Source organism: Pituophis catenifer, unplaced genomic scaffold (assembly GCF_029215685.1).
Source record: "Pituophis catenifer annectens isolate HBS135680 unplaced genomic scaffold, rPitCat1.0.hap2 SCAF_11, whole genome shotgun sequence".
Classification (NCBI taxonomy): Eukaryota; Metazoa; Chordata; class Lepidosauria; order Squamata; family Colubridae; genus Pituophis; species Pituophis catenifer.
Genome location: NW_027256891.1, coordinates 4897393 through 4923743, shown reverse-complemented (window position 1 = coordinate 4923743; position 26351 = coordinate 4897393). Strand labels below are relative to the sequence as shown.

Genomic DNA, 26351 nt, shown 5'->3' with positions numbered 1-26351 from the left:
ATAATACCTTCTATATCATATCATCTCCTGTAAGTCTAATTTTCCAAAGGGGTATCTTGACATCATGCTGAGATCTTCTTGGCCTTCATCCTGAAGGACTTAACTGGGGATCAGTGATATGGTGACTACCTTGACCTTAGGAAATATTTATTACAGTGTTCAGTGAGCTCCGTATAGTATAGCTGAACTCTTGTCAAGGATACAACGGCAAAGGCTCCGGGAAAGAAAATTCTTAACATTTACCATAGCGGGGTCTGTCATTAAACAGGATTTGTGGCAAAAGGAGACACTGAGACATATTTTAGCAGCTTTTCAACTTTGAGGATGCCAAATATTTTAATGCTTGAGGTTGTAAATATCCCCTTCATTTAAAACTAGCATCAGGCCTGTGGGAAGATAGAAAATGCCCATTCTTCCATTCCTCTTTTGTTCTGAAGGAATTTGATTAATGGACAGCCTGTTTGCTTGAAAACAACTTCCAAATCTCCTTTTAACTGCAACTGGCCCCACTCAATCCCTCTGCCTGGTTCTCAGTGCCATAATTTAAGAAGGATTCGGTTGAAATGGAACAGCTGCAGAGAAGGACTTGGAGACATCAAGGGATTGAAGTCTCCTGAGAAGAGATTGAAAGGCCAGGTCATGTTAATAGGAAAAAAACAGAGGGTATATAATATTCTTCTCCATTATGCTATAGTTCAGGTCTCAGAATAATGGCTACAGGAACGCAAATTCTGATTATAAATTATAAGAAGGTCCCATCTTGCTTGAATTTAAACCTCTGCCTGGCTAGGAAAGCCCTGTCTGCTTTCAACTCCCAGTTTGCTTAACGAGGGATGAGGCATAAGCAAGAGGTGCCTTCGGATAAGCAAGCTCCTTCAGTTGTTTCAGTGATTAAGGTTTAAAGGGAGCTCAGTCTTCAGGCTTCTAGCGCAGGGATGCCAACCTTGGCAACTTTTAAGACTTGTGGACTTTGACTCCCAGAATTCCTCAGGGCAGTGGGCAGTGTCTTGTCCACTTCAGACACTTCTGAAGTGGGCAAGAAGATTCTTCCCTCTTGATGCTTTGCAGAAGGCATTTCAAAATAACAGAGTTGGAAGGGACCTTGGAGGTCTTCTAGTCCAACCCCCTTCTTCAGTGATGGTGGATGCTGCCCTTCTGTTCTGCTTGGTGTGAACCAGGTAGCAGCAAAGTGAGATTAGTCTCAGAGCGTTCTGGGTTTAAGAGCGCAAATTGATGGAAAGAGGCTGATTGATTAGTTTAGAAAGCATTTATAGCCACCTATCCAGTACATGACAATCCTAGGCAGCTCACAACATTCCATAAAATCAGAATAAATATAACCCACAAAATCTCCCAATACCATTCTGTAACCTATCACAGCACTACAGCCTCCCATCAATTCTATACGTTTCATTTGCCGGATTCATTTCCCTGCTAGCCCGATGCCTGTGCAAAGAGCCAGGTTTTCATGGCCCTCAGCCACAGTTGCTTGGCTTTATAATTGATGTCTATAAGCAAACTATATGAAGAGGTTCAGAACTAGGTATCATCCGCACAGCACCAAAGCTCCTCTTTAAGCTCATTTTTATTAGCCTTTGATTCAGATCCCCAGAGGCTCTGGACCAACAGATATGTTCAGTAGGACTATAGGTAGTCCTTGATTTACAACCATTCATTTAGTGGCCATTCAAAGTTACAGCGGCACTGAAAAAAGCAAATTATGAGCATTTCTCACACCTATGACTGTTTCATCATCCCAATGATCACGTGATCAAAATTTGGATGTTTGGTGAGTGGCTCATATTTATGACAGTGTCCTGGAATCACAACCTTCTGACAAGCAATGTCAATGCGGAAGCCAGATTCACTCAATACTAACTTGCAACTGCAACGGTTCGTGTAACAACTGTGGCAAGAAAGGCCGTGAAATTTATTCATTCATTCATTCATTCATTCATTCATTCATTCATTCATTCATTTTATATGCCGCCGCTCTCCAAAGACTCAGGGCAGCTCACAATGCATTTAAAATCATTATAAAAAACATTTAAAAATTAAAAACATTAAAACCCATTCACACCATTCATGGCCGGATCTCACCAGATCGCAACAGCGAGATCAACGGCCCCAGGCCTACCGGAAAAGCCAGGTCCTCACCACTTTCCGGAAGGCCAATAGGGTGGGGATGGTCCAGACCTCAGGAGGTAACTGGTTCCAGAAAGCTGGGGCAACCACAGAGAAGGCCCTCCCCCACAGGCCCGCCAGCCAACATTGTTTAGCTGACGAGACCCGGAGGAGACCAACTCTGTGGGATCTTACCGGTCGTTGGGAGTTATGCGGTAGAAATGAGGCAAAACTCACTTAACAACTGTCTTGCTTTGCAACAGAAATCGGGCTCAGTTGTGGCCATATGACGTAGTGAATCCTAGCAGCGTGGATACGGTGATTACTTCAGCTGTATGAATGAATGGCTGTCTGCCAACCTGACTGAGTGGATCAGGCACTTTAAATACAGAAAGGAGCCCTATGAAACCCCAGTTGGTTATTTTTAACCTCCTTCCTTGAGAAAACAGAATCTGGCATCTAGAATCTAGAAAAGCTTCTTTCTCCAGAAAAGAGAATCAGTGGTTTTTTCCCCCAGTTGGGATTATCCTTGGGGACTGCCTGATGCTACAGCTGTGCAGGCTCTTGCTGCTGAGAGAACACCTTCTTGTCCTGCCCTCAGGTGCTGTGGAGAACAGGTGGACCCCCTCTCCTTTGTGGCCGCCCCTCATGTATTAGAAGACGGCTATCGTGTCTCCCCTGGTCCTTCTCTTTCTTAGACTTTACATCGTTGTTCACCTACAGGCAGAATCTTGCCAGACTAAAGCAACTATCTGCATAAATATGAATACAAGTAGTCCTTGGCTTATGACCACAACTGAGCCCAAAATTTACGTTGCTAAGTGAAACATTTGTTAAGTGAATTTTGCTCCATTGCATCACTATTGCATCATTATTAACTTAGTAACACAGTTGTTAAGCGAACTTTTGCTTGTCAGAAGGTTGCAAAAAGTGATCACGTGATCCCCGGGACACTGCAACCTTCATAAATATGAGTTGCCAAACATCCCAATTTTGATCATGTGACCATGGGGATGCAACAATGGTTGTAAGTGTGAAAAACAGTCAAAAGTCACATTTTTCAGTGCCGTTGCAACTTTGAACAGTCACTAGATGAACTGTTGTAAATCAAGGACTACCTGTATAGTCCGTGAGGCCATCTTGATCCTCTTCCTCCCTTCCAGACATTCCAGCTCCTTGGCCTTCTGGGGGGGCAGCCCCTCCCTCCTGGGACACCAGACTACATTCCACCACATCAGAACAGGAGTGGGGAGGTTGTCCAGTGTTCAAGGTGATTTCTGAGTTAGGTTGGCCATGCATGGGGTCATCATCATAATTTTCTGGAGGAGGAAAGCAATCTGTGACATGCCTATACAGTGCAGGATGAAAAATGGAAGGATACATTCAACATATTTGTCAGGAATCAGGTCACCATTGCTCATATTCATCTTCCTGTCCCCGTATTTTGTGGAAAGGTGCTTTCAAAAATAAGGAGCAGGATTAGCCCTTCTCTGTATCAGGGGTCTCCAACTTGGCACCTTTAAGACTTGTGGACTTCAAGACTTTTGTATGATGATGTGTTTTAAAAAAATAAAAAAAAATTGTTCAATAAAAAAAGACTTGTGGACTTCAACTCCCAGAATTCCCCAGCCAGTCAATCCTACTTCTTCCTCAAGTCTTAAAGTTGCCACGTTTGGACACACACACACACACACACACACACACACACACACACACACACACTATATTGGGGTGTCAAATTCAATTTCACTGAGAGCCACATCAGGGTTGTGGTTGACCTTGTGTGGGTGTGGCCAGCTGGGTGGGCGTGGCCAGCTTGACCCACTCCCCAAACTGCTGGCATGTTTCCTCTTTGCATTGGGTAGACCAGGCTGAAGTGACGTGGGCTGGCCCCTTACATTTTCCAGGATGGCCCTGCAGGCCAGATCCAACCACATCGCGGGCAGGATCCATCCCGCGGACCTTGAGTTTGACACCGCTGCTCCAAGGGTGAAATTCAGCAGGTTCTGACAGGTTCTGGAGAACTGGTAGCAGAAATTTTGAGCAGTTCGGAGAACCGGCAAATACCACCTCTGGCTGGTCCCAGAGCGGGGTGGGAATGGAGATTTTGCAATATCCTTTCTCTGCCGCACTCACCAAGCCACGCCCACCAAGCCACACCACGCCCACAGAACCGGTAGTAAAAAAAAATTGGATTTCACCACTGCCCTGTTCTATATGCACAGACCCTCTTCTTCCCTAATTGAGTTTGAGCTGAACAAACTTGCAGTGTGTTAGTGCACTGATAAAATTTCTCTCTCCTAATAAACCTGATATTATTTCTAGCTCCGTCATGCAAGCGATGACGTAGTTGATGTCCTCTCCTCTATGAGTGTCCACTCCAGCTGATGCAAAGCTCTGCTGTTTCTCTCTAGATTCAGGTTTCATCACCTACCCGCCCATTTCGACTTCCCACACTCCCTGGGTGACCACAGTTGACAAGGCCTCCAGTGCTTCCGACAGCAGCCACTGGGAATACGCGGGCTCAAGGAGAGAGAGGGACCGAGAGCGGGACCGGACCCCCACCACAAGCGAATATAGCAAGTGAGTGTGGCTCCTACCGCAATATTTATCATGGTACAGCTACATAATTCAAGTTTGAAACTGAAGCCAGAATCACAACGTAATCACTACAATAATATACAAGTAGTCCTCGACATACGACCCCAATTGAGCTGAAAATTTATGTTGTTAAGCAAGACAGTTGGTAAGTGAGACTTACCTCATTTTATGACCTTTCTTGCCATGGTTGTTAGCATGGTTGCTAATGAATCTGGCTTCCCCATTGACTTTGCTTGTCAGATGGTTGCAAAAGGGGATCACGTGGCTTTGGAGCACTGCAACCGTCATAAATATGAACCCGTTGCCAAGCGGTTGGCTTTCAGCCAACCGCTTTCAGACCGTGGAGATGCTGCAATGGTCGTAAGTGTGAAAAACAGTCATAAGTCATTTTTTCTAACCTGTTGTAACTTTGGTCACTAAATGAATGGTTGTAACTCGAGGACTACCTGCATTCATTGTTTTCTTTCTGTCCTATCTTTTTTTCTGGTCAACAATCGGCATGTGGAAGATCTTGGCTTGTATTACAGATAAAAACATGAGCCTTTCATGTTACAAGACAAAGGGTGAACTAAAGAGCTGAGAAGTTAGATTCCATAGCTGGTAAGAGATAAGCTTAGTTTAATTGCCCGAAATAACTCAGCTTTTCTTGGCAGCGAAGTCAAGTTATTTTGACACATTAGTGTTAAGTCCACAAAATATCACAAACGGAAATTTTAAGAACAAACCACAGCGAGAAGAAATGAATAACCAGGTTGAGACTACCTGAGGCCATAATGATAGGCTTTCAGTTTGTTTTCAGCTTTTAAAAGAATTTATTTGGGTTTAAAAGTAGAAACGGAAGAGGACGCTTTTGGGAGACAAACTGCTCACACATCCCCTTCCTTAGACCTCCCAGATGGTTTGCTGGGATTAGCATTTTAAAAATTGGGATGCCTATTGTTTGATTCTCCAATTCGGAGTGTGAAATTCCTGTCTCCCCCAGCCAGTTCCTGTACTGTATAGGCATGTCAGATTGTTGTGCTCCTTCAAAAAATTAAGATGTTCACCCCACGCATGGCCACCCTAAATCAGAAATCGGCTTGAATACTGAATAACCTCCCCACTCCTGTTCTGATGTGGTGGAATGTAGTCTGGAGTCCCAGGAGGGAGGAGCTGCCCCCCCAGAGGGCCAAGGGGCAGCAGAGCTTGGAATGTCTGGTAGGCAGGAAAAGGATCAAGATGGAGTATATCCATATTTATGCAGATAGTTGCTTTAGTCTGGCAAGATTTTGTCTGTAGGCAAACAACGAAGTAAAGTCTAACAAAGAGAAGGACCAGGGGTGACATGATAGCAGTCTTCCAATATTTGAGGGGCTACCACAAAGAAGACAAGATCAATCTGTTCTCCAAAGCACCTGAGGGCAGGACAAGAAGTACTGGATGGAAACCTATCAAGGAGAGAAGCAACCTAGAACTAAGGAGAAACTTCCTGACAGTGAGAACAATTAATCGGTGGAACTGCTTGCCACCAGAAGTTCTGGTTGCTCCATCACTTGAGGTTTTAAAGAAAAGATTGGACAGCCATTTATCTGAAATGGTAGAGGGTCTTCTGCTTGAACAAGTGTTGGACTAGAAGACCTCCAAGGTCCCTTCCAACTCTGTTGTTCTGTTACTCAGAAGTAGTCCATGCGTTGCTCTTGGTTTTTGAGCCTGACACCCATACTTCGTTCTTCTCTCCTAGTGACGATGAGAGGTACCGTTATTATAGCCGGGAACGCAGTTACGATTTTGAGCGTGACTACCGCAGGAGTAGAGATCGCAGTCGTGAACGAGAAGATCGTCACCGGGAAAGGAGGCACAGAGACAAAGAAGAGAGCAGCAAACATAAATCATCACGCCGGTAAGTCACTGCCTGCTCCTATTTTTGGTTCAGGCCAAATGCTTTTAAATGTAGTGATAATAGAGGTAGTCCTTGACTTACAAGCACAATTGAGCCCAAAATTTCTGTTGTTAAGTAAGACATTTGTTAAGTGAGTTTTGCCCCATTTAATGGCTTTTTTTTGCCACAGCTGTTAAGTGAATAAAAGGAGAAATTTTCTGACCGTGAAAGCAATCAACCAATGGAACAGACTTTGCCTTCAGAAGTTGTGGGAGCTTCATCGCTGGAAGCCTTCCAGAAGAGATTGGACTGCCATCTGTCAAAAATGGTGTAGGGTCTCCTGCTTGGGTGGGGGGTTGGACTAGATGACCTACAAGGTCCCTTCCAATTCTGTTAATCTATCTGCATGAATCACTGCAGTTGATAAGTTAGCAACCCGATTGTTGAGTGAACCTGGCTTCCCCATTGACTTTGCTTATGATGGTTGTTGCTTATGCTGCAACCGTCATAAATATGAACCAGTTGCCAAGCATCTGAATTTTGATCACATGATCATGGGGATGCTGCAAAGGTCATAACAGTGAAAAACGGTGGCAACTCATTTTTTTCAGTGACGTTGTAACTTTGAACAATCACTAAATGAACTGGTGTACGTTGAGGACTACCTATAGTAGCGCTGAACTGTATTCCAAACTAAGTTTGAGTTAGTGAAAACAAATCTCTACCTTGCCTGCTCTAGTTAAAAGCTTCTGGTCAGTTAAAGACTGTTCCCATATTGTGGCTATCTTTCAGCTAGACTTGGAGAAAATTCTTCAAAAGTCTGGAGTCTCCACCAGAGGGAACCTCTTGGCCAGCATTGCCATGAGGGGGAGCTGAAGAGGGCAGAGGGAGGACAGGAGGGAGGGCCATTGCCAAGGCAAGACTTAGATAAGAGATTCTTGTGCCCTGGTCAAGGAAGTTACTTAGAGACTGTCTCCATCAAGTTCTGCCTGGTTCACCTGAAGATAAGGGGAAGGAGGAGGGAGTTACTAGAACTTTACAATGAAGGTAGCCCTGATCTACAGGTAGTCCTTGACTTGTGACCAGTCATTTAGAGACCGGATGGACCTACCTGGGGGTTACCTATGACCCAGATTCAAAATTCCGAAGGTGAGGGCCACCAGGTCACACTTACACCTGTTTGCAGTGTCTCAAGGTCACATGACAGGGTTTTATGACTGCCACTCACTTCCGGTTTTTGGCAAAACTGCCATAGCAAGCCATTGGTTCACTTTACGACCACCTATTAAGATTTGCTTAATGGCCGAGTGATTTGCTTAAATTTTATGCAAAAAAAGGTAAAATCGCATTTTATGACAATCTTAACTTGCAACCATGATTATTAGGCTCCCTTATGGTCATCACTCTCTATAATTTTAGTTTCTTAGGCTGGTCTGCCTTGTAGGGCTGACAGTATCATTGGCTGGAAGAAGGTCTGTGCTAAAGCAGGTAATGAATTAGTGACCCTCACAGTGAAAATGTAGAATCATAGAGCTGGAAGGGACCTCAGAGGTCTTCTAGTCCAACCCCCTGCTAAAGGCAGGAAATCTTATACCATCCCAGTAAAGTGGTTTCCCAAACTTTTTTGGGACACCTCTATTGTCAAATGATGGACCACCCACCAGGAGGCAGGATAAGCTATTGAAAACATGCTGGTCATCAGGTTTTTTCAGCCTCGTTTGGGATGGCCAGAATTGATTGTACTCAAGTATTCTCTTCAACCTTATGTGAATACTGGAAGCAGGCAGGCATGATGGGTTAACCGTTAGGCTTATCCAGTCAATGACACAAAATGTTTTTAAGTAATGGCATCTATTTAATATGTCTGTTTACTAGCACACTGCCTTCTGTTCTTTTCATAGACTAATATTTTTCTTGCCTATCACAATGTTGAGCTACTGATTTCTAATAAGGTGTGTGTGGAATCTCTTTAAGAAGTGTTATCTTTCTAGGTTAGGGCTTAAAAAGCTCAACATCAACAAGCCACATGAATGAAGGCAACATATCCCAGGATAATGTTGCAGGATCCAATCTGGGTCAGTCACTGGGACCAGAGGTTTAGTCTTCTGAGCTTTCAGACTCGTGCTGGAGCCCATCCTCCGGGAACTTCTCTCTCTCACCAGAATTTGGTGAGAACATTCAGGTGAGAGAGAAGTTCCCTGAGGATGGGCTCCAGCACGAATCTGAAAGCTCAGAAGACTAAACTTCTGGTCCCAGTGACTGACCCAGATTGGATCCTTTATCAACCATTCTGTTGCATTTGTTCATCAGAGCTTACGCTGTGCTTCTTTCCTGGTCCTCCATCAGCAAGCAGCATGAGAGTGAAGAAGGGGAAAGCCACCGTCGACACAAGCACAAAAAGAACAAGCGCAACAAAGAGGAGAAGGAGGCAAGTGAAGATGGACTTGCAGAAGGAAACGAACAGGACGCCAAGGAGTAGCGAACCTGGACTCCACCAACCAAGGGTGGTGCCTCTCCAGCCAACATTTCCATTTTGGGTGATCTTCTTCGTGGGCTTCATGTCTGAGACGACAGAGGTGCCCAAACATGAACACAGATTGGGTTGCCAACATGGAAAGTGCAGGACTTTGAGGAGAGGACCCAATCCAGCACCTCTGGCCTTGAGTGGTTCTATAGGCAGGCCAACTCCATTGTGTCAGATCCTATGGCTTCTGATGGGAGTCCGTTTCAGCAGGAATTAATGCATTTAAAGACTAGGACAATATTGGGGAATTATTACTGTTTCCGTTTTTAAAAAGAAGCAGGACATGGAACTGTTTTGGTACAAGAAGAAACCAGTGTTAGGTCATCCTCCAAGCCAGGCAATCTGGCTCCTATAAGCTAGTCCCATTTCTCTTTTGCCCCTTAATTGTAGCTTTGAACTTTGGACTTCATTCAAGGAAAGCTTGGTGGGAAACCACAAGTCAGCCACTGGAACAGTTCTGGCCCATGAAATGTCCAGTTTCTCTGAGAAGGCCATTTCTACCTAGGCCTCTGGAGTCTTCCAGATCAGAGAGTTTTATTATGACCAGGTTGAGTGGGCTTCGTGGTGAACTTCAATAGGGCCACCTTTTCAAAGTCGGCCTTAAGTAGTTTGACACAAGCTACTTACTTATCAAAAGTAAGTACTTTTTTACCTAAACGAAGTTAAACATTGGCAATTTATCTCTAAGTCTCAGAGTCACTTTTCACAACTCTTAAAACACTAAATGTAGACATAGGATTTGTGGTTTCCTTTGGAAAAGAATACGTGAGAAGGTACTCTTAAGGCCATCGCTCTTTTACGCACATCCCATCCTTGCATTATCTTCCACCCGTGGGAAATGTTTAAAAACGCTTCCTAAAAATCATTTCAAATTTATACTTTTTTTGTATTGTAGTTATGCGAGTTTGAGTGTTTATATGAAACTAACAACCTTGGACATGTGAGCCAGTATACCCATTGTATTTTGATTTGTATGCTATGATGGTGCTGTGAATGGGTCGATAACAGAAAATACGTAGGAAAGAAAACTTTGGGGGGGGGAATGTGATTAGTTTCTGTGTGGTCATGGCATCTAGGACTCGGTGAAAGCAGCACTTAATACTAAATTTTACACTGCAAACTTAATTCACAGAAGCTTTCTTGCTGTTTTGTTTGTCATATGGAAGTAGTGTGTTCTTAAGTCTCTCGGATGATACAGGCCAACAGTGTCTTCAGGAGGACAAAATATGGCCCACGAGTTCACATTTCACTTTCTAGACCAGTGTTTTTCAACCGTGGCAACTTGAAGTTCAATCAGAATAGAATAGAGCTGAAAGGGACCTTTAAGGTCATCTAGTCCAACCCCCTGCTCAAGCAGACTACCTACACATTTTGAGACCAGTGGCTGACCAGTCCCTTCTTAAAACCCTCCAGTGATGGAGCTCCCACAACTTCTGAAGGGAAGCCGTTCCACTGGTTAATTCTCACGGTCAAGAAATTTCTCCTTAGTTCTAGGCTGCTTCTCTCCTTGATTAGTTTCCATCCACTGTTTCTTGTCCTGCTTTCTGGTGCTTTGGAGAATAGGTTGAGCCCCTCTTCTTCATGGCAGGCCCTCAAATACTGGAATCCTGCCATCATTTGAGGGTCAATTCTGGAAGTTGGTCCTCACATTTTCCGGTTACCGAGATTGACGAACACTGCTCTGGAGCAGCCCCCCCCCCCCCCCATGCCCAGTCCATGCAAACAAGCAAAGCCCAATCCGTGGGATGCGGGCAGTGCGTGAAACCAGACCCCTTCTGGTCCGTGGAAAAACCTCTCTCCACGTAACTGGTCCCTGGTGCCCAAAAGGTTGAGGGCAGCTGCTCTAGCGTACTGTTTATGTGTGGACTTCAAATCCCAGAATCCTTTGCAGTGGCCATGCTGGTTGGGGAATTCTGGGAGTTTTTAAGTCGCTGAGATTGAGAAACACTGGTCTAGACATGCTGTGTAATCATGGAAATGATACTGCAGAATAGCCAAAACAGATTATAGGCTCCCCATACAAGGATTTTAGAGAGCATTTTGTTTTTTTTTTAAAAAAAAAACAAAAACCAAACCTTCAGTAACTTGGTTGTCTCAATGACTTTGTGGCCTTCAAAGATGACTATTTATAAAGTGTACGGTTCTTAGTGTTTTTACCTTTATGGCTGATAAAAGCTGCCATAATGTTTTATTAGGAATGTTGTTAAGAGCCCAATCTGTCTTGGAATATCTTCATGGAATATTTCAGATGCTGAGCGCTAGGAAGGGATATGATCTTCCAAACACCACAACTAAGGTAAGAATACATTTCAAGCTTGCAGGAGGGAGCCCAGTCTTCTCTGCATAATAGAAAGATACCAGTGATCACAAGGAAAAATGAAAGAAGTCTGTGAAAGTTGATCTGGTCGGAACAGAAAACCCAAACGTCTTGCGTAACTTCAGAATAATAATTTATAAATGTATCAGAGCAGTGACAAACGTCTCTACAAGTTTCAACAAATTCTTTGGTGCAAAATAATACAGTAGCTACTAGATTTCCTGCTGATTGTTGAAGGCACATTGAAATCAGACAATACAATGAAATGAAAACGCACGTCCCCTTCATTTGAGAAAAAAAAAAAGGCTTGGCATCCTTTTTATAGCTATTGCAAGAGTCACACATTACAGTGGTCATACGGGACTCAAACTCGAAGACAGAAGTCAGTCAATTAGGCAGACCGATATCCTTTCAAAGCACATCTGAAGGCAGACACTGACTTTCAGAAATATACTTTGACAAATACATTTTTAAGTGAATCAACATCCTTAAATGGAGCACTAGTACCTACTTGCCAGATTCAAATGAGGCAACAGAGTCCAAGCATGAATCAGATTTAAACATAAATCATAAGTCCTTTTTTGTTTATTTGCTATTTCACACAGCCTCTGTGAATGCCAAGTCCTGTGTTTTCGTCAGCCTGACTTGCTGTTCAGTTGAAATAAGGCTCCAACTGAGAGGAACACCAGAACCTCCAGGAAGCGAAGGTCCTGGGGGAAGCAGAAGCCCCTTGTAAGTTGTTTCCTGAGATGTGTGTACCTCCCACTCACCCACCCATCTTGTGAGCAAGTGAGAGAAGCACATTGTACAGCAGGGCCTCCAAAAAGCTTGGCAGCTTTTAGACTTGTGGAGTTCAACCTCCAGAATTCCTCAGCTATCCATGCTGGCTGGGGAATTCTGGAAGATGAAGTCCACAAGCCTTAAAGAGGCCAAGGTTGGAGAGCCCCATAGTAGAAGGTTGCCGTGTTTCAGCAACCTAAAGTTTCTGTGCAAATCAAGGTCTGAGAAATCCCTTTTATAATTGGAGGTAGCAGGCCCTATTAATTTCCTAATTACGACAAACTAATAAATTCTCTAACTTATTCCACAACCACACAATATTTGCAAATGGGCTAGTGGAATCCCTTTGTAAATCATGAAACTTTGTAGAGCACGGACAACAGAAAGTAGGTTTTCAACCCGGTGAAATAAATGTAGTGTATCCTATGCTTAGAAAATAATTATTAAGGCTATTTAAGGAAAAAAAGATTACTTTTATAAAAAGAAAATGTCTATCTTCAAGTGTCAGCATATGCATGCATGCACACATATGCAAGAAAACATAGCAAAAGACTTCCTTAGGCACAGGTTTTGCTATCTTTCCATAGGGTGGGCTGCTTATTCCTTTTTTTAATTTGCTGTGCATCTGTTCACAGGACAAAGCCTCTGCCACGGACAAAAGGACGTTCTTGTTAAGCAATCTTGTTAGGATTGTTAAGCATACTTGTTAAGCAATCACAAAGATGCTCAATTAGTTAAGGGATATGACCAATCTAAAAACAAACAAACAGTGCAGGGGATCAAAGGAAAACAACTCAGGGAGGTGGCTTTTCCAAGCGGGTAAGGATGGTACGCTGAACACCTGTTATTCTCCTTTTTTCCCCAGTAAACCGTGGATAAAAAAGACAGCTGAAGGTCCGCAAATTTATGTGTGCAGAGGGAGAATGCCCCTGAAAGGACAGCAGGGGTAGATGGCTTTATTTCCTCCTAAGTATTTTCTTTGGCCGTCTTAATGAGCTGCTGTGATAAGAAGCTAACTCAACCAGGATTGTGGTCCTAATGAGATTGTTGGGATGGGAATCCCTGTGGGAGGGATAGGGCAGCTGGCCCTCTTTGAAAAAACCCCATTGTCTGCAGAGACACATTAAGCCTCTATTTAAGTGTATATCAAATGGCCAAAGTCTGCCTTTCAGTAGTGGAATGCTCTTCCGGAGCTCATTTATATCCCCTCTTACAAGGGAAATAAGTGACAGGAGAGAAACCCAGAAAGGGGGCTCAGTTGAGTAGGAACATCCTTCCATTGGGGCTTCCAAACCTCCTTGAAAGCAACTCCTGAAGTCAAACAAGGCTGTGAGGCCATACATAACTCTTGAGACTGGCTCAAGGCTAAACAATCAGATTGAGCAAGAGGCATAAATACACCTCAACAATGGCTGAGTCTTCCCAGGCCTCCTACTTTGCAAGGCACCAGTAACTACAGTGAGATTGAGCTAAATGATTCACCCATTGCAACGATTAGTATCTTGAAGGTTGCTACTTCAGTTCATTAAGAGCAGAGATTATTGTATTAAAGGCCATCAATCAGTTGAGTTTCAGCCTGCTGTCCTTTAGTTCGACAGGTTTAAGGGAAGAATTCAGGAGGAGGAGGCTGTGGCTCAGAGTTTCCCTGTTCAACAAAAAATAACCATAGCACGAGATACCTCCTGCTGCTTATTAGAGTACAGTTTTTAGCTTACCGAGTGGATGGATCTAAAATCAAACTCAACAACAAGCTACATTTGCCTTTTCCGTAAAAGAATCTACACCTTGGAGGAAGCCTGTCTGAGACCTGCTCAGCCACTGGTTGGTTGGTTCACTCCAATGAAAGGCTCCCCCAAAGGCATCCTATTGCAGTTGGCACCTTAGACGTGGCTGCCAGGCCACGAGACCACCGTTAGAGTCACTTTATTCCGCTGTTCTTTCAGCATGGGAATGAGCTGGCTGTTGCTCATCCCAACAGCAGACACTCCGTTGACAGCCACAATTTCATCTCCGCACCTAGTGAGGGGAAAGGAAAGAGCCCTGTTACAACAGCATCCTCAAGGTCTCCTTCATTGGGACTCGGACAGCAACTAAAACGTGCCTTATGTTCAATCCCTACAACACTTTTACACAAACACAAGTCACTTTACTTGTACATTTGTTTCTTCCTACCATTTTTACTTTTTTGCACTTCTTTTGTTTTTGTTTTATAAAAAAATAATAATAAAGTTTTTAAATATCATCTGACAAAAGAAAGAAACAATAACAAACATCCAGCACAAAATATTTTCAAGCCAATTCATGCACTAACTCCCAATTGCAAATGAATTTATAGTGGTACCTTGGTACTCAACTGCTTCAAAACTCATTGAATTTTGTAGCAAAAGTTTTTTCCTGGTATTCATTGTTTGTTTGGTACTCAACATACAAGCTAGAACTTTTCAGTGTCACCTGCCTTGTGACTCACTACATTATTCCTTATGGGAAAAATCTGTTTTTGATACTCATTGCGCCTCCTGGAACCAATTAACGATGGGCACCGAGGTATCACTATACTACAGGTGTGTAACCCAGTTTATAAAGATGGCATTTGCTGACTCTCTCAATTACAGCCTTGCTTCTTACATGCTGCGTACCGAGTCACTCCTTCTGTTTTTCAGGAAAGAAAAGGGGGGAAACTAACACTTCCTTCCCAGACATTGAGCCGTGGTGCACAGTGGTTAGAATACAGTACTGCAGGCTAATTCTGTTGACTGCCAGGAGTTCGATCCTGACCAGCTCAAGGTTGATTTAGCCTTCTATCCTTCCGAGGTCGATAAAAAGAGGACCCAAATTGTTTGGGGCAAGATGCTGACTCTATAAACTGCTTAGAGAGGGCTGTAAAGCACTCTAAGTCTAAGGGCTATTTGAGGTGAGGTCATGAAAAGCCAGCTGAATTGCCCATTCAACCCTCACCTTCAAGTCCTGCTCTTAGGGGCAGTTGCAGTTTTTGCATGCTCTGGGGAAATCTTAAAGCAATATTGACCTTTTTTCCCCCAAGTCAATCTTGACTTCTGGTGCTTGCCTAGACTAGCCCTGCAGTTTTCTGGGCAACATTTTTCAGCATGTCATGGGTCCCTCTTTCCTAGGGGTGAGAGAGAGGGATGGTCTAGGGTCATCCAGCTGGCTTCATGCCTAAGGCAGGAATTCAGTGTCTTTTGGTTTCCAGCCTGGGGCCTTTAACCGCTACCCCAGGCTGCCTCTCAAGTGGAAAACCCAAACTATAGGAGCAAGAATGCACGCACTTCAGCCGCCGGTCCCAGAAGGCAGGAGTCTCAGGCACGATGGTTTTAATGAAGAACGGCTGGTTTCCTTTGCTTTCTTCGAATCCACCCACTATGCTGAATCCCCAGCTCTCCGAGTTGCTTTTGCGCAAGACGATATCTTGACAGCAGTGGAGCTGGCTGAAAGGAAAAAAAACAAACAAGAACAGCCGATTGGAGTTATCGCTTACCTTTGTGTAGAGAGAAGGAAGAAGCATCACAGCAGGAATGAGTAACTATGGCAACTTTACGACCTGTGGACTTGAACTTCCTGTAATGCAGAGGTGGGGAATTGCACCAGGTGGTAGAACTATGAAACAGTCCTGCAGTTATCTCGGGTAACATTCACTCCAGTGTCCAAGAAATAATAAAGGATGACAAACTGGGCTTCTGCAGTTTATATTCCAGTTTCCCTGAGTTTATCAGCTTCAGTCATGAACACATAAACATCCATCCCATCATAAAAAAAGTCCAGAGGGTCAGCTTCAGTTATTCAGTGATTCCATTCCATCATGCTTTACTTGTTCACACAATCATGCCAAGATCCATCTCTTTCCTCCAAAGCAGTATCCGTCATATTGGCTTCCCATGTTTCATTATTTCACATCATGTAAACTTGGAAGATGCTTAAGGAGGGTTTGGAACGAGGGTCAGCCAAGTCAGTCTAAAGAAGCCCAGGCAGAATCCTCCCCAATTCCGCTGCAATATGGAGTGGAGCCCTACAGACGTTCTCTTCTATGGGAATCTACTGCAATCCCCTGATTTGGAATGGGGGGGGGGGGAGTCTCCCTGCCTGATCACCTACTAAAAAATGTCCTTTGAAAAGCCACAGGATAAAATCAATCACCTGGCTGTAACAATCAGCACACTCACATATCAGGTTCATGGAAGGTAGCCAGAACTTGGACTAAAAGGAAAAAGGGAGAGGAAGGGGATTCACAAGGCAGGTGTTTTGTGTGGATTCAAGGAAGGGTGTGCTGGGCTTAAGCACAACAGTGGGGAAAGTCCTTTAGCATTGCAGGTCTGCATTTTCAATCGTCTCAGGTTTAGAACAGTGAAACAGCTTTAAATGACAGCATTTCAATTCAAGTGTTAACGGTGGCTGTTTAGGCAAGACAACCCAAATGCAGATACAGAATAGGTGACACTTGGTTCAACAGCAGAGGGATCTAGGTTTCCTAGTGGACTATTACTTAAGAATGAGCCAGCAGTGTGCTGCAGCTGCTAAAAAAGCCAACACAGTCCTAGGCTGCATCAACAGGGATAAAACATCAAGATCGCTGGAAATTACAGTACTGCTCTAATACTGCCTTGATAAGACCACCCTTGGAATGCTGCATCCAGTTCTAGTCACCATAATACAAAAAAGATGTTGGGTGCAGAGAAGAGCATCAAAGATAATTAGGGGACTGGAGGCTAAAACATATGAAAATGGTTGCAGGAACTGGGACTGTCTAGTCTAATGAAGAGGAAGAGTGTGGTGACATATTTAACTGGCTGTCACAAAAAAACGGGTTGAACAGTTGTGGGAACTGGTATGTCTGGCCCAGGAGTATGAAACTCAAGGCCCGCAGGCTGGATCTGGTCTGCAGTGCTGCCTTGGGAACAGCAAAGGACTGGCCCAAACTCCGTTTTCACTGGCAGAGCGCTCAGGCCACCACAGGGCCCCCTGGCATGAGTGACACTGAGCTGGCCATGCCCACCACCACCCGCGAGGTCAAACACAACCCTGATGTGGCCCTCAATGAAATAGAGTTTGACACCCCTGGTCTAACCTAATGAAGAGAAAGGCTAGGGCTTATGTGATAGCAGTCTTCAAATATTTGAAGGGCCATCACAGAGAGTAAGAGGTTCATCTCTTCTCCAAAGCACCTGAGGGCAAGTCAAGAAGTAAGAGATGGAAACTTATCACGGAGACATCCAACTTGGAACTAAAGAGAAATTTCCTGACAGTGAGAACAATTAATCGGTGGAACAAACAGAAGTGGTGAGTGCTCCATCACTGGAGGTTTTCAAGAAGAGATTAGACAGCCCTTTGACCAGAATGGTACAGGGTCTCCATTCAACCAGGGGGCTGGACTGGAAGACTCCAAGTTCCCCTCCAGCGTTATTATTCTGAATTCTGTATTTTAATTCCGGTGGCATCCTAAGAACACTTTCAAGCACGACTGTTGAAAGGCTAAGTCAAGAAAAATGCCCTAAAGCAGGGTTTCTCAACCTTGGTAGCTTGAAGATGGGTGGACTTCAACTCCCAGCTGCTGGCTGGGGGATTCTGGGGGTTGAAGTCCACCCATCTTCAAGCTTCCAAGGTTGAGAAACACTGCCCTAAAGCATCACACGGTTTTGTTGATCCGGCTGAGATAAACAAGAACTACTTACCAGGAAGATTCCCTCTGCCAACACCAACCTTACCTTGGCAATCCGAGCCAGGTGATCCAGAGAGGAGACCAGCTTGCCCAGCTGTGCCCGTTTTCCCTGCTGTCCAGGCCCTCAGCCCCTTCCAACGCCTTCTCTGGGATTACAACCTCCAGCGCTTTCAGCACCACTGTCTGCAATGCTGCGTTTGACTTCAGTGCAGAGACAGCTTCGTTATAATTGAGATGAGTCAAATCGATATTGTTGATGCTCAAAAGAATATCTCCTGTTACAGAAATCAGGAGGAGACAGATTAGAACCAAGATTTTGGTAAAAAATGCATCTTCCTAGTTTCGTTCACTAAGATCTTTGCAAATTCATGAAAGCACCATTCCTATGTCAGTGACAGTTTAATCAACTTTTTTTAAAAAAAGAGAAGAAGGGGGGGTGTATCCTACCTTTCTTAATCCTCCCATCCCTCAAGAGACATCCAACTGGTTGGACACTGGTTACATAAATAGGGAGTTTTGCTTTGCCGTCTCGTCCTCCTCCTATCGTTATCCCAAAAGACTCTTTGGGGTCCTTTTTTATGGTAACCACCTTTTCCTGGCTGAAGTATCCTTGGGGGAGTATCTAAAAGTTCAGAGGAAGACAGGGAAGAAAGAAAATAACATATATTAAATTTTCAACAGTTAATGTTAATTAACTAAGTTGGTAAGATATATATCCCAAGCCAGCAGAATCCCCATTACATCAGACTGAAGCAGCTCATTTTTGTATTTTCATTTCCAAGGGAGATTTTGCAAAGGATGGATGATACTATGGTGATATCCAGAGGAGCTACATAGTGATTAAAAATATTAGAAGACATTTCTCATGAGAATCCATAGGTGCTTTTTCCAAAGGCAACTGGACTTCCTTTGTTTCTCCTTGAAGATGTTTTATACTTCTCATCCAAGAAGCTTCTTCTGTTCTGACTGAATGGTGGAGAATAGGAGGATTAATATTCCTTGCAGTCACCTGGTCATTAGCACTCTCAAGAGTCGTTGAGGTCACTTGGAGGTTTATCTGTGCCCTCAGGGTCACCTGAATACTGCAAGGAATATAAATCCTTCCATTCTCTACCATTCAGTCAGAACTGAAGAAGCTTCTGGGATGAGAAGTGAAACATCTTCAAGGGGGAAAAAAAGGTTCAGTTGCCTTTTGAAAAAGCATCTTTGGGACAACCATGACCTGGATGACTGAGAATCTCCACAGACATGAGAAATTCTAAAAAGTTTGATTTGGAGAAAGGAAAAAAAAAGTTATGTTTAAATGAAACACAAAAGTATTTTGTCTGGGACAACTTTCAGAGTCAAAAACCTTTTTTTTTTTTTAGGTTTGAATTCCTAAGTAATAGGCTGAGAGAGAAAGGTAAAATGATGTATTCAAAACATGTTTCTCAGCTGCAAATGTTATGCCCGACACCCTCACAATTGTGACCTATTCTCTCTCAGGTCTTCACTATATGCTTAATTTTCATGAAAGGGATACAGAGTCAGTTCCTTTCCTGAAGTTAAAGGTGAACAGGAAGTGAGTCAGACAGGCATCCTGGCTAGAAAACATGTCAGCCCATCTTTTGCAGAAAGCATTTTGCAAAATGTTCCTGAATATAATTAAGGGCAGCTGTTGAAAATTATTTCAAAAAGTATATTTATGCTTTTGTGTGGATCACCAGTTGCCTAACCTATTTCTGTACCATACGGAATGTTTGTAGTGGTGCATTTTCTGTTCCAGGGTGGATAAAAATTGATGATTTAAAAAAAAAAATCAGACTTAAAATTTAAATTGGTTTTTTTTTATTTTTATCAAATTTATTTTAATAAAATGCTTTTAGAGTAAAAATTTATCTAAAGATAGTTTTCTATTTAAGATACATTAATAATTTAGTTTATGTAGCATGAAATGGAGCTTAATTATGTGGCATGAGGCTATATATTCTGCTGTATTGGGACTGTCGGTGAGTCAACAGCAGGTCAGAGAAAGTCGCTGCAGGACAGAGATGACAGTTGCTCTTTAAAAATTATGATTTAAATTGAGTTGATTTAAATCAAGCCTTTTTACTAGTGATTTAAATCATGATTTAAATCATGCCTGTTTTGTTCACACTTCAATAGGGACAGATAAATAACTGCTTCAATGCAGAATTAAGATGAACTCCCAATAATGGTAAAATGAGAAATACCCCCTACAGGGACCATCTGTATGGGATTAACAGGGTATGGAAAATTCATTAATCATACTGTTTTTTCCAGGAGACAGAAGCCTTCTCTGTGGCAATAGATTTTGGACAATTAAGTTCTGAGAGTAATATGCAGATCCTCGCCAGTCATGGAAAATTAGCAATCTCATACACTAGCAATAGCACTTAAGACTTTTCACAGTGCTTTACAGCCCTCTCTAAGCAGTTTACAGAGTCAGCATTTTTCCCCTAACAATCTGGGTCCTCATTTTACCGACCTTGGAAGGATGGAAGGCTGAGTCAACCTTGAGCCGGTCAGGATCAAACTGCTGGCAGTGGGCAGAGTTTGCCTGCAATACTGCATTCTAACCACTTTGTCACCATAGCTCCTGTAATTATGTTTTAATTAACCAGGATAAGGGGTCTGGGGGCTAAAACATATGATGGATAATTGAAGGAACTAAGTATGTCTAGTTTATTGAAAAGAGTAAAATATAAACTAATAGGGGGTGACATGATAGCAGTCATCCAATACTTGAGGGGCTGTCATAGATAAGAGGGGATTGACTTATTCTCCAAAGCATCTGAGGTCAGAATCAATGGGTAGAAGATCATTAAAGAGAGATCCAACTTGGAACTAAGAAGGAATTTCCTGACAATGAGCACAATTAATCAATGGAACAGTGTCTCCAGAAGTTGTGGATGCTCCATCACTGGAAGCTTTCAAGAAGACATTGGACAACCATTTGTCCGGGATGGAATAAGGTCTCCAAGGTCCCTTCCAGCTTTATGTTCTATGATCAGGCTTTTACCTGATCCCATCCAGTGAAATCAGTGTTTCTCTACCAGAAGACGACGTTGATGATGACACTAGAACAGGCCTTCTCACAAACAGCACTTCCACTGTTGAATTTCTCTCCCCAAATCAATACAGATTTATTTACACTCTCTCTCTCTCTCTCTCTCTCTCTCACACACACACACACACACACACATTTCCCGCTCCCCCTACGTTCTATTCTACCTTGCCTTACTTTTGACTTTCTCTGCTACTTTAATGACTGGGCACTTTGTACCATTTTCATGACATTCTTGTGTTTTTACCCAGAAGATTCCACATGAGCCCTTATAAGTGGCAAGGGGGAAAATGTTGCAAAGTCAGTTTAAAATGAAATTAGAGCATCAAATCACTATAACCAACTCCCTGCCATGTGCTCTTTTCTTACCCACTGTCATCAGTTTCCTATTCTGTACAACTTCTAAGTTCCTAGTTATTTATTTATTAAATTTATTTGCTGCCCATCTTGTTATTCAGAGTCTCTGAGTTACAGATTAACAGAGTTGGACGGGACCTTATAGGTCATCTAGTCCAACCCCCCGCTCAAGCAGGAGACCCTACACCATTTCTGACAAATGGCAGTTCAATCTTTTTTTGAAAGTCTCAAGTGATGAAGCTCCCACAACCTCCGAAGGCAACTTCTGTTCCATTGGTTGATTGCTCTCACTGTCAGGAAATTCCTCCTTATTTCCAGGTTGAATCTCTCCTTGGTCAGTTTCCATCCATTATTCCTTGTCTGGCCTTCAGGTACCTTGGAAAATAGCTAGACCCCCTTCCTCCTCTCTGTGGCAGCCCCTCAAATATTGGAAGACTGCTCTCATGTCTCCCCTGATCCTTCTCTTCACTAGACTAGCCATGCCCAATTCCTGCAACAGTTCATCGCATGTTTTAGCCTCCGGTCCCCTCATCATCCTGGTAACACAATAGAAAATATAAACATAAGAACAATTATAAATATAACACTAATTTAAAAATTACAAGAATTAAATGCAGACTGAAAGCCAAGCACACGACCAACTGACCAAACTGGCACACAAGATAATAAGCTAGAGAGAAAAGGGCCAGAAAATCCTGATGATGATGTTACGTACTCACATTCATATGTACTCATATGTTATGTACTCCTGATGATGATGTTACGTACTCATATTCTAACGAAATGTTCAGCAACTAAATTGAAACACGTTTGGAGAGCAAACCACTGCCAAAATAAAAGCCAAGGTCTCTATGTCGCTGCACCAACCGCCTCCAGCCTAGAGCGCCTCCATTAGGCCCCCCCAGCCCACTGGCAGAGCCATTACACAAAATGACACACCCTCTTGCCAGGCTGAGAGGTGCCCATGATCAAAGGCTGCTTCCAAAAACAGAGAGCAGAGCCATAGCAAAAATTATTTTTCATCTCATTTCACTTCTGTTTACAGAAATCTAGTTAACCTAATTACTTACTCTCGCACAATGTATTTAACAATCCCGCCCAGGTCATATTTTAAAAGTTACCATCTGAGAGCCATTTGGGGGGTTCTAGGGGCTGGGCTTAAGACTTGGGAGGGATGGGTGGGGAGCTAAATTCTTCCTTATACATTAAAGTAAAGGACACCATCTGCATCCTGGAGCAATGTAGACCTTTGTAAAGGAGATCATCTTAACATTGCAAGTTAAAAACATTCCCATGCAAAGATCTTTAACCAATTACAGGTAGCCCTCAACTTATGACCACAACTGAGCCCCAAATTTCTGTTGTTAAGCAAGACAGTTAAGTGAGTTTTGCCCCACCTTGCTTGCCACAGTTAGTAACACGGTTGTTAAGTGAATCTGGCTACCCCATTGACTCTGCTTGTCCAAAGGTCAACAAAGGTGATCATGTGACCTTCGGACACAGCAACCATCATAAGTATGTGCCAGTTGCCAAGCAGCTGAAATTTGATCACGTGACCATGGGACTGCTGCAACGGTCATAAGTGTGAAAAACGGTGATAAGCTGAGGGCTACCTGTATGTCGTATCGTTCCTTCACAAATGGCATTTTGATAACAATCTTTGCTCAAAGCAGAGCAGAGATCAAGTCGACGTCCCAACCAAAACTGACTGAGTGGCCAATACCTTCTGATAGTTGGATCTTCGCCGGAAGTGATTTTGCTCCGGCTTCCGGCGACTGTGCTGCACAGGGCTTCCCCCGTTGCTGCTGCTGCTGCTGCTGGCGTTGGAGGTGCTGCTGCTGTCCTCAGCGGCTTCCGGATGCTGCACCCCAGACTGACGGAGGACCACAAAGCTGACCCGGGCTTCACTGCTCTGTCAGGGGACGTCACAGAAAAGGAGGCGCTTAGAAGAGAAACAGCCCAACCTCTTTAGCGCTCAATGAGATAATTTAATCAGAGGCTCTTAAAAGTCCTCAAGGGTCTCTGGGAAAGCTAGAGGAGGCTTCCATTAAGGGTTTGTTCTGTTTTTTAAAACTGAAGTGGCTTTGTGACAGCCTTAAAAAATAGAGCATTCAATATATGTCAAATGGGGGCACCTGATCTATTCAAACACAGAGACCTAAAATAACTGAAATAGAAGTGAGCAATTAGCCATTTGCATATTCAATACGTAACTCATTATGGATAATGAAACATGTCATTATTTATATCCTAACCTTATTATTTGTATAAATAACTCAAAGTGACAAACATACCTATCTCTCCTTCTATTTTTCCCACAACAACCACCCTAAGAGAGAGAGGGACTGGCCCAAAGTCACCCAGCCGCCATTCATGCGTGGTCTCCGGATTTCTAGCCTGGTGCCTTCACCGTTAAACCAAACTGGCTCTACATAACTATTAAGCATGACATAAGCAATAGCGCTTAGACTGCTTCGTAGTGCTTCACAGCCCTCTCTAAGCGGTTTACAGAGTCAGCATGTTGCCCCTAACAACCTAGGTCCTCATTTTACCGACCTCAGAAGGATGGAAGGCTGAGTCAACCTTGAGCCTGTCAGGATCGAACTGCCGGCAGTTGACAGTCAGCAGAATTAGCTGCAATACTGCATTCCAACCACTGCACCATCACGTTATAAAACTGCAGCAGTTTTTGTTTTACCTGCATATCCTTGAATTCAAAATTTAGGGCCAGAACAGGAAATCGGCATGGAAAAATCCAAGAAGGAATTCCTGATTCCCCCACCCCAAAAAATTTCCTCTCTTATAACAGGAAGGGTCACGATTACTGTGCATATTTAGAAAAACTGGACAACTGCAATTTATAATGCATAACCTTGGAATATTAATGCAAGTTAGTGTTAATCTGTTCTGTCGAATTCTTGGATTTACTCTTAACCCAGCTCAAGTGAACACTTAAACTGTGGCCTAAAATAATTGCTCATTTACTAATACAATTATTCTAAAACCTGTTGACACATCACACTACAGCACAGTGTTGTTGTTTACTCAATGCAATCCCATAATTATGATTTGCAAACCACAGTATAAAGCTTAAGGTTTGTACATCACACCAATTATGGTTTATACAATAAAATATGAGTCAGCATACCAGTCTCTCAACAGAGTTTCTCTTGGTTTTGTTAGAAAGAAAGACAGGGGATTAGTTACCCATTATCTTAATCACCAAATGAAATTCCTTAGCAACAATGCATATTTTCTTCCCGTCCTATTTTTGTGTAACTTATCATCAGCATCCAAATAAAAGCACATACTGGAGTCTTTGATGCTCTCTGAATGTGATGGATTTTTTTTTTGCAGATGTTTCATTACCAAACTAGGTAACAGAAGCAACAGCACTGATGAGGTTACCTAGTTTGGTAATGAAAAGTCTGCAAGACCACCACCAAGCTCAGAGGACACCAAGGACCCCTCATTGCCTAGTTTGTCTATAAGAAAGCCACCAAGAGCCGTGGTGGTGCAGTGGTTAGAATCCAGTATTGCAGGCTAATTCTGCCAACAGTTCGATCCTGACCGGCTCAATGTTGACTCAGTCTTCCATCCTTCCGAAGTCAATAAAATGAGGACCCAGATTGTTGGGGGCAAGATGGTGATACTGTAAACCACTTAAGAGAGGACTGTGATGTGGTATATATGTCTAAGTGCTACTGCTAAGCTGAGAGAGCACCAAGGACCACACAGTTCATCCCTGAGCTACAAATATTCTTCCTTTCTATTAGTTAGGTGTGCTCCTAGAACCGCATAGGTTACACCTCTGCTCTGTGAGCTGTACTGTTTTCCAGTTTCAATTCAAGATGTTGGGGATGACTAATGAAGCTATACATGGCATGGGGCCAGGTTACCTGAGGGACGGCCTCTCCCCAAACAGATCTGGCAGGAGGGCCATAGTTTTGGGTCAACATCAGCCAAAGAGCTTTTGGCAGGACCTAGGAAGAGGGCCTTTTCTGCTGTGGTAGAGAAGTGTTAAAGTGGATGTGTCCCTTTAACACATCGTGTGAAATCCAGAAGACCCTTCAAACTCTTGGGGCTTGGGGATCCCATGGAAGTGTGGGGCCGATTAAACGGTTGTGTGGTGTGTACGGCATTCTCTCATATTTTTTTTTATTTTTATTTTTATTTATATGCCGCCCTTCTCCAGAGACTCAGGGCGGCTTACAATGCGTTAAGCAATAGCCTTCATACTTTTGTATATTTTATACAAAGTCAGCTTATTGCCCCCACAAACTGGGTCCTCATTTTACCTACCTGAGAAAGGATGGAAGGCTGAGTCAACCTTGCGCCTGGCAAGATTCGAACTTACTAATTGCAGACAGCTGGTGTTAATCACAATGCTATCAGTCTGCTGAGCCACCAGGCCCGTTTTGTTATTATAGTTTTAACTGTTTTTATTTATTAAAAGTATATGCCGCCCATCTGACTGTAACTGCAACTCTGGGCAGCTAATTTAATTTTAATTGTTTTTTAATTATTGTAATTGTTTTTTTTTTCTTTTAGTTGTGTACACAGCCCAGAATCACAAGCATGAGATGGGTGGCTGTATCTGTCTAGTACATAAATACACTGCTCATAAATATTTGCTTTAACTCCTTGCATTTGTGTTTCTATTGTATCTGTATTTCTTCACACGTGCTTGCAATCCTTGCTCCGTAAAACGTGGCCCAATTCTTTCTATTTTACCAATAATTGTTTTGTTTTATTGTTTAACTCCCCACCAGCACTATGAATTCACAAAGTGACACACTTGGTTTATTTTCCCCAACCTTTCTTGCAGATTCATTTGTCCCCTTTCTTCTTCTTAGTTCTTACTCAATATCTTTCCAATTTCGCAGCTGAAAAATTAAATCATGTCAGTGCTCCAGTATTTATCAAATATTTGAAAAACGCTTAACAGCATTTAGGGAAAAAAACATGTCTGGAAAGCTAGGAGACCTTGGTGCATAAACAGAACGGATTCCAGGAATTCCGTGCCAAAATCAAAGAAAGAAAATTAAAATGAAG

General features: G+C 43.1%; 2 protein-coding genes across 3 annotated transcripts in view; one reads left to right on the top strand and one right to left on the bottom strand.

Moving 5' to 3' along the window:
- Positions 1-10187, top strand: part of LOC139322638 (pre-mRNA 3'-end-processing factor FIP1-like) — a 40183-nt gene extending 29996 nt beyond the window's left edge. Inside the window, exons 13-15 of one of the 2 annotated variants that reach the window (XM_070951796.1) lie at positions 4539-4707; positions 6446-6604; positions 8930-10187. In XM_070951796.1, the coding sequence (XP_070807897.1) occupies positions 4539-4707; positions 6446-6604; positions 8930-9062 (461 nt within the window). In that variant the 3' untranslated portion in view covers positions 9063-10187. Of the gene's footprint in view, positions 1-4538; positions 4708-6445; positions 6605-8893 lie in introns of both variants that reach the window. The other variant, XM_070951795.1, reaches the window with a different exon arrangement.
- A 1353-nt stretch (positions 10188-11540) lies between these two features.
- Positions 11541-26351, bottom strand: part of LOC139322637 (ligand of Numb protein X 2-like) — a 28896-nt gene continuing 14085 nt past the window's right edge. The window contains exons 4-8 of the mRNA XM_070951794.1: positions 23020-23208; positions 18320-18494; positions 17919-18147; positions 15489-15647; positions 11541-14220 (exon numbers count right to left, since the gene is read on the bottom strand). Of these exons, the coding sequence (XP_070807895.1) occupies positions 14085-14220; positions 15489-15647; positions 17919-18147; positions 18320-18494; positions 23020-23208 (888 nt within the window). The 3' untranslated portion in view covers positions 11541-14084. The remainder of the gene's footprint in view (positions 14221-15488; positions 15648-17918; positions 18148-18319; positions 18495-23019; positions 23209-26351) is intronic.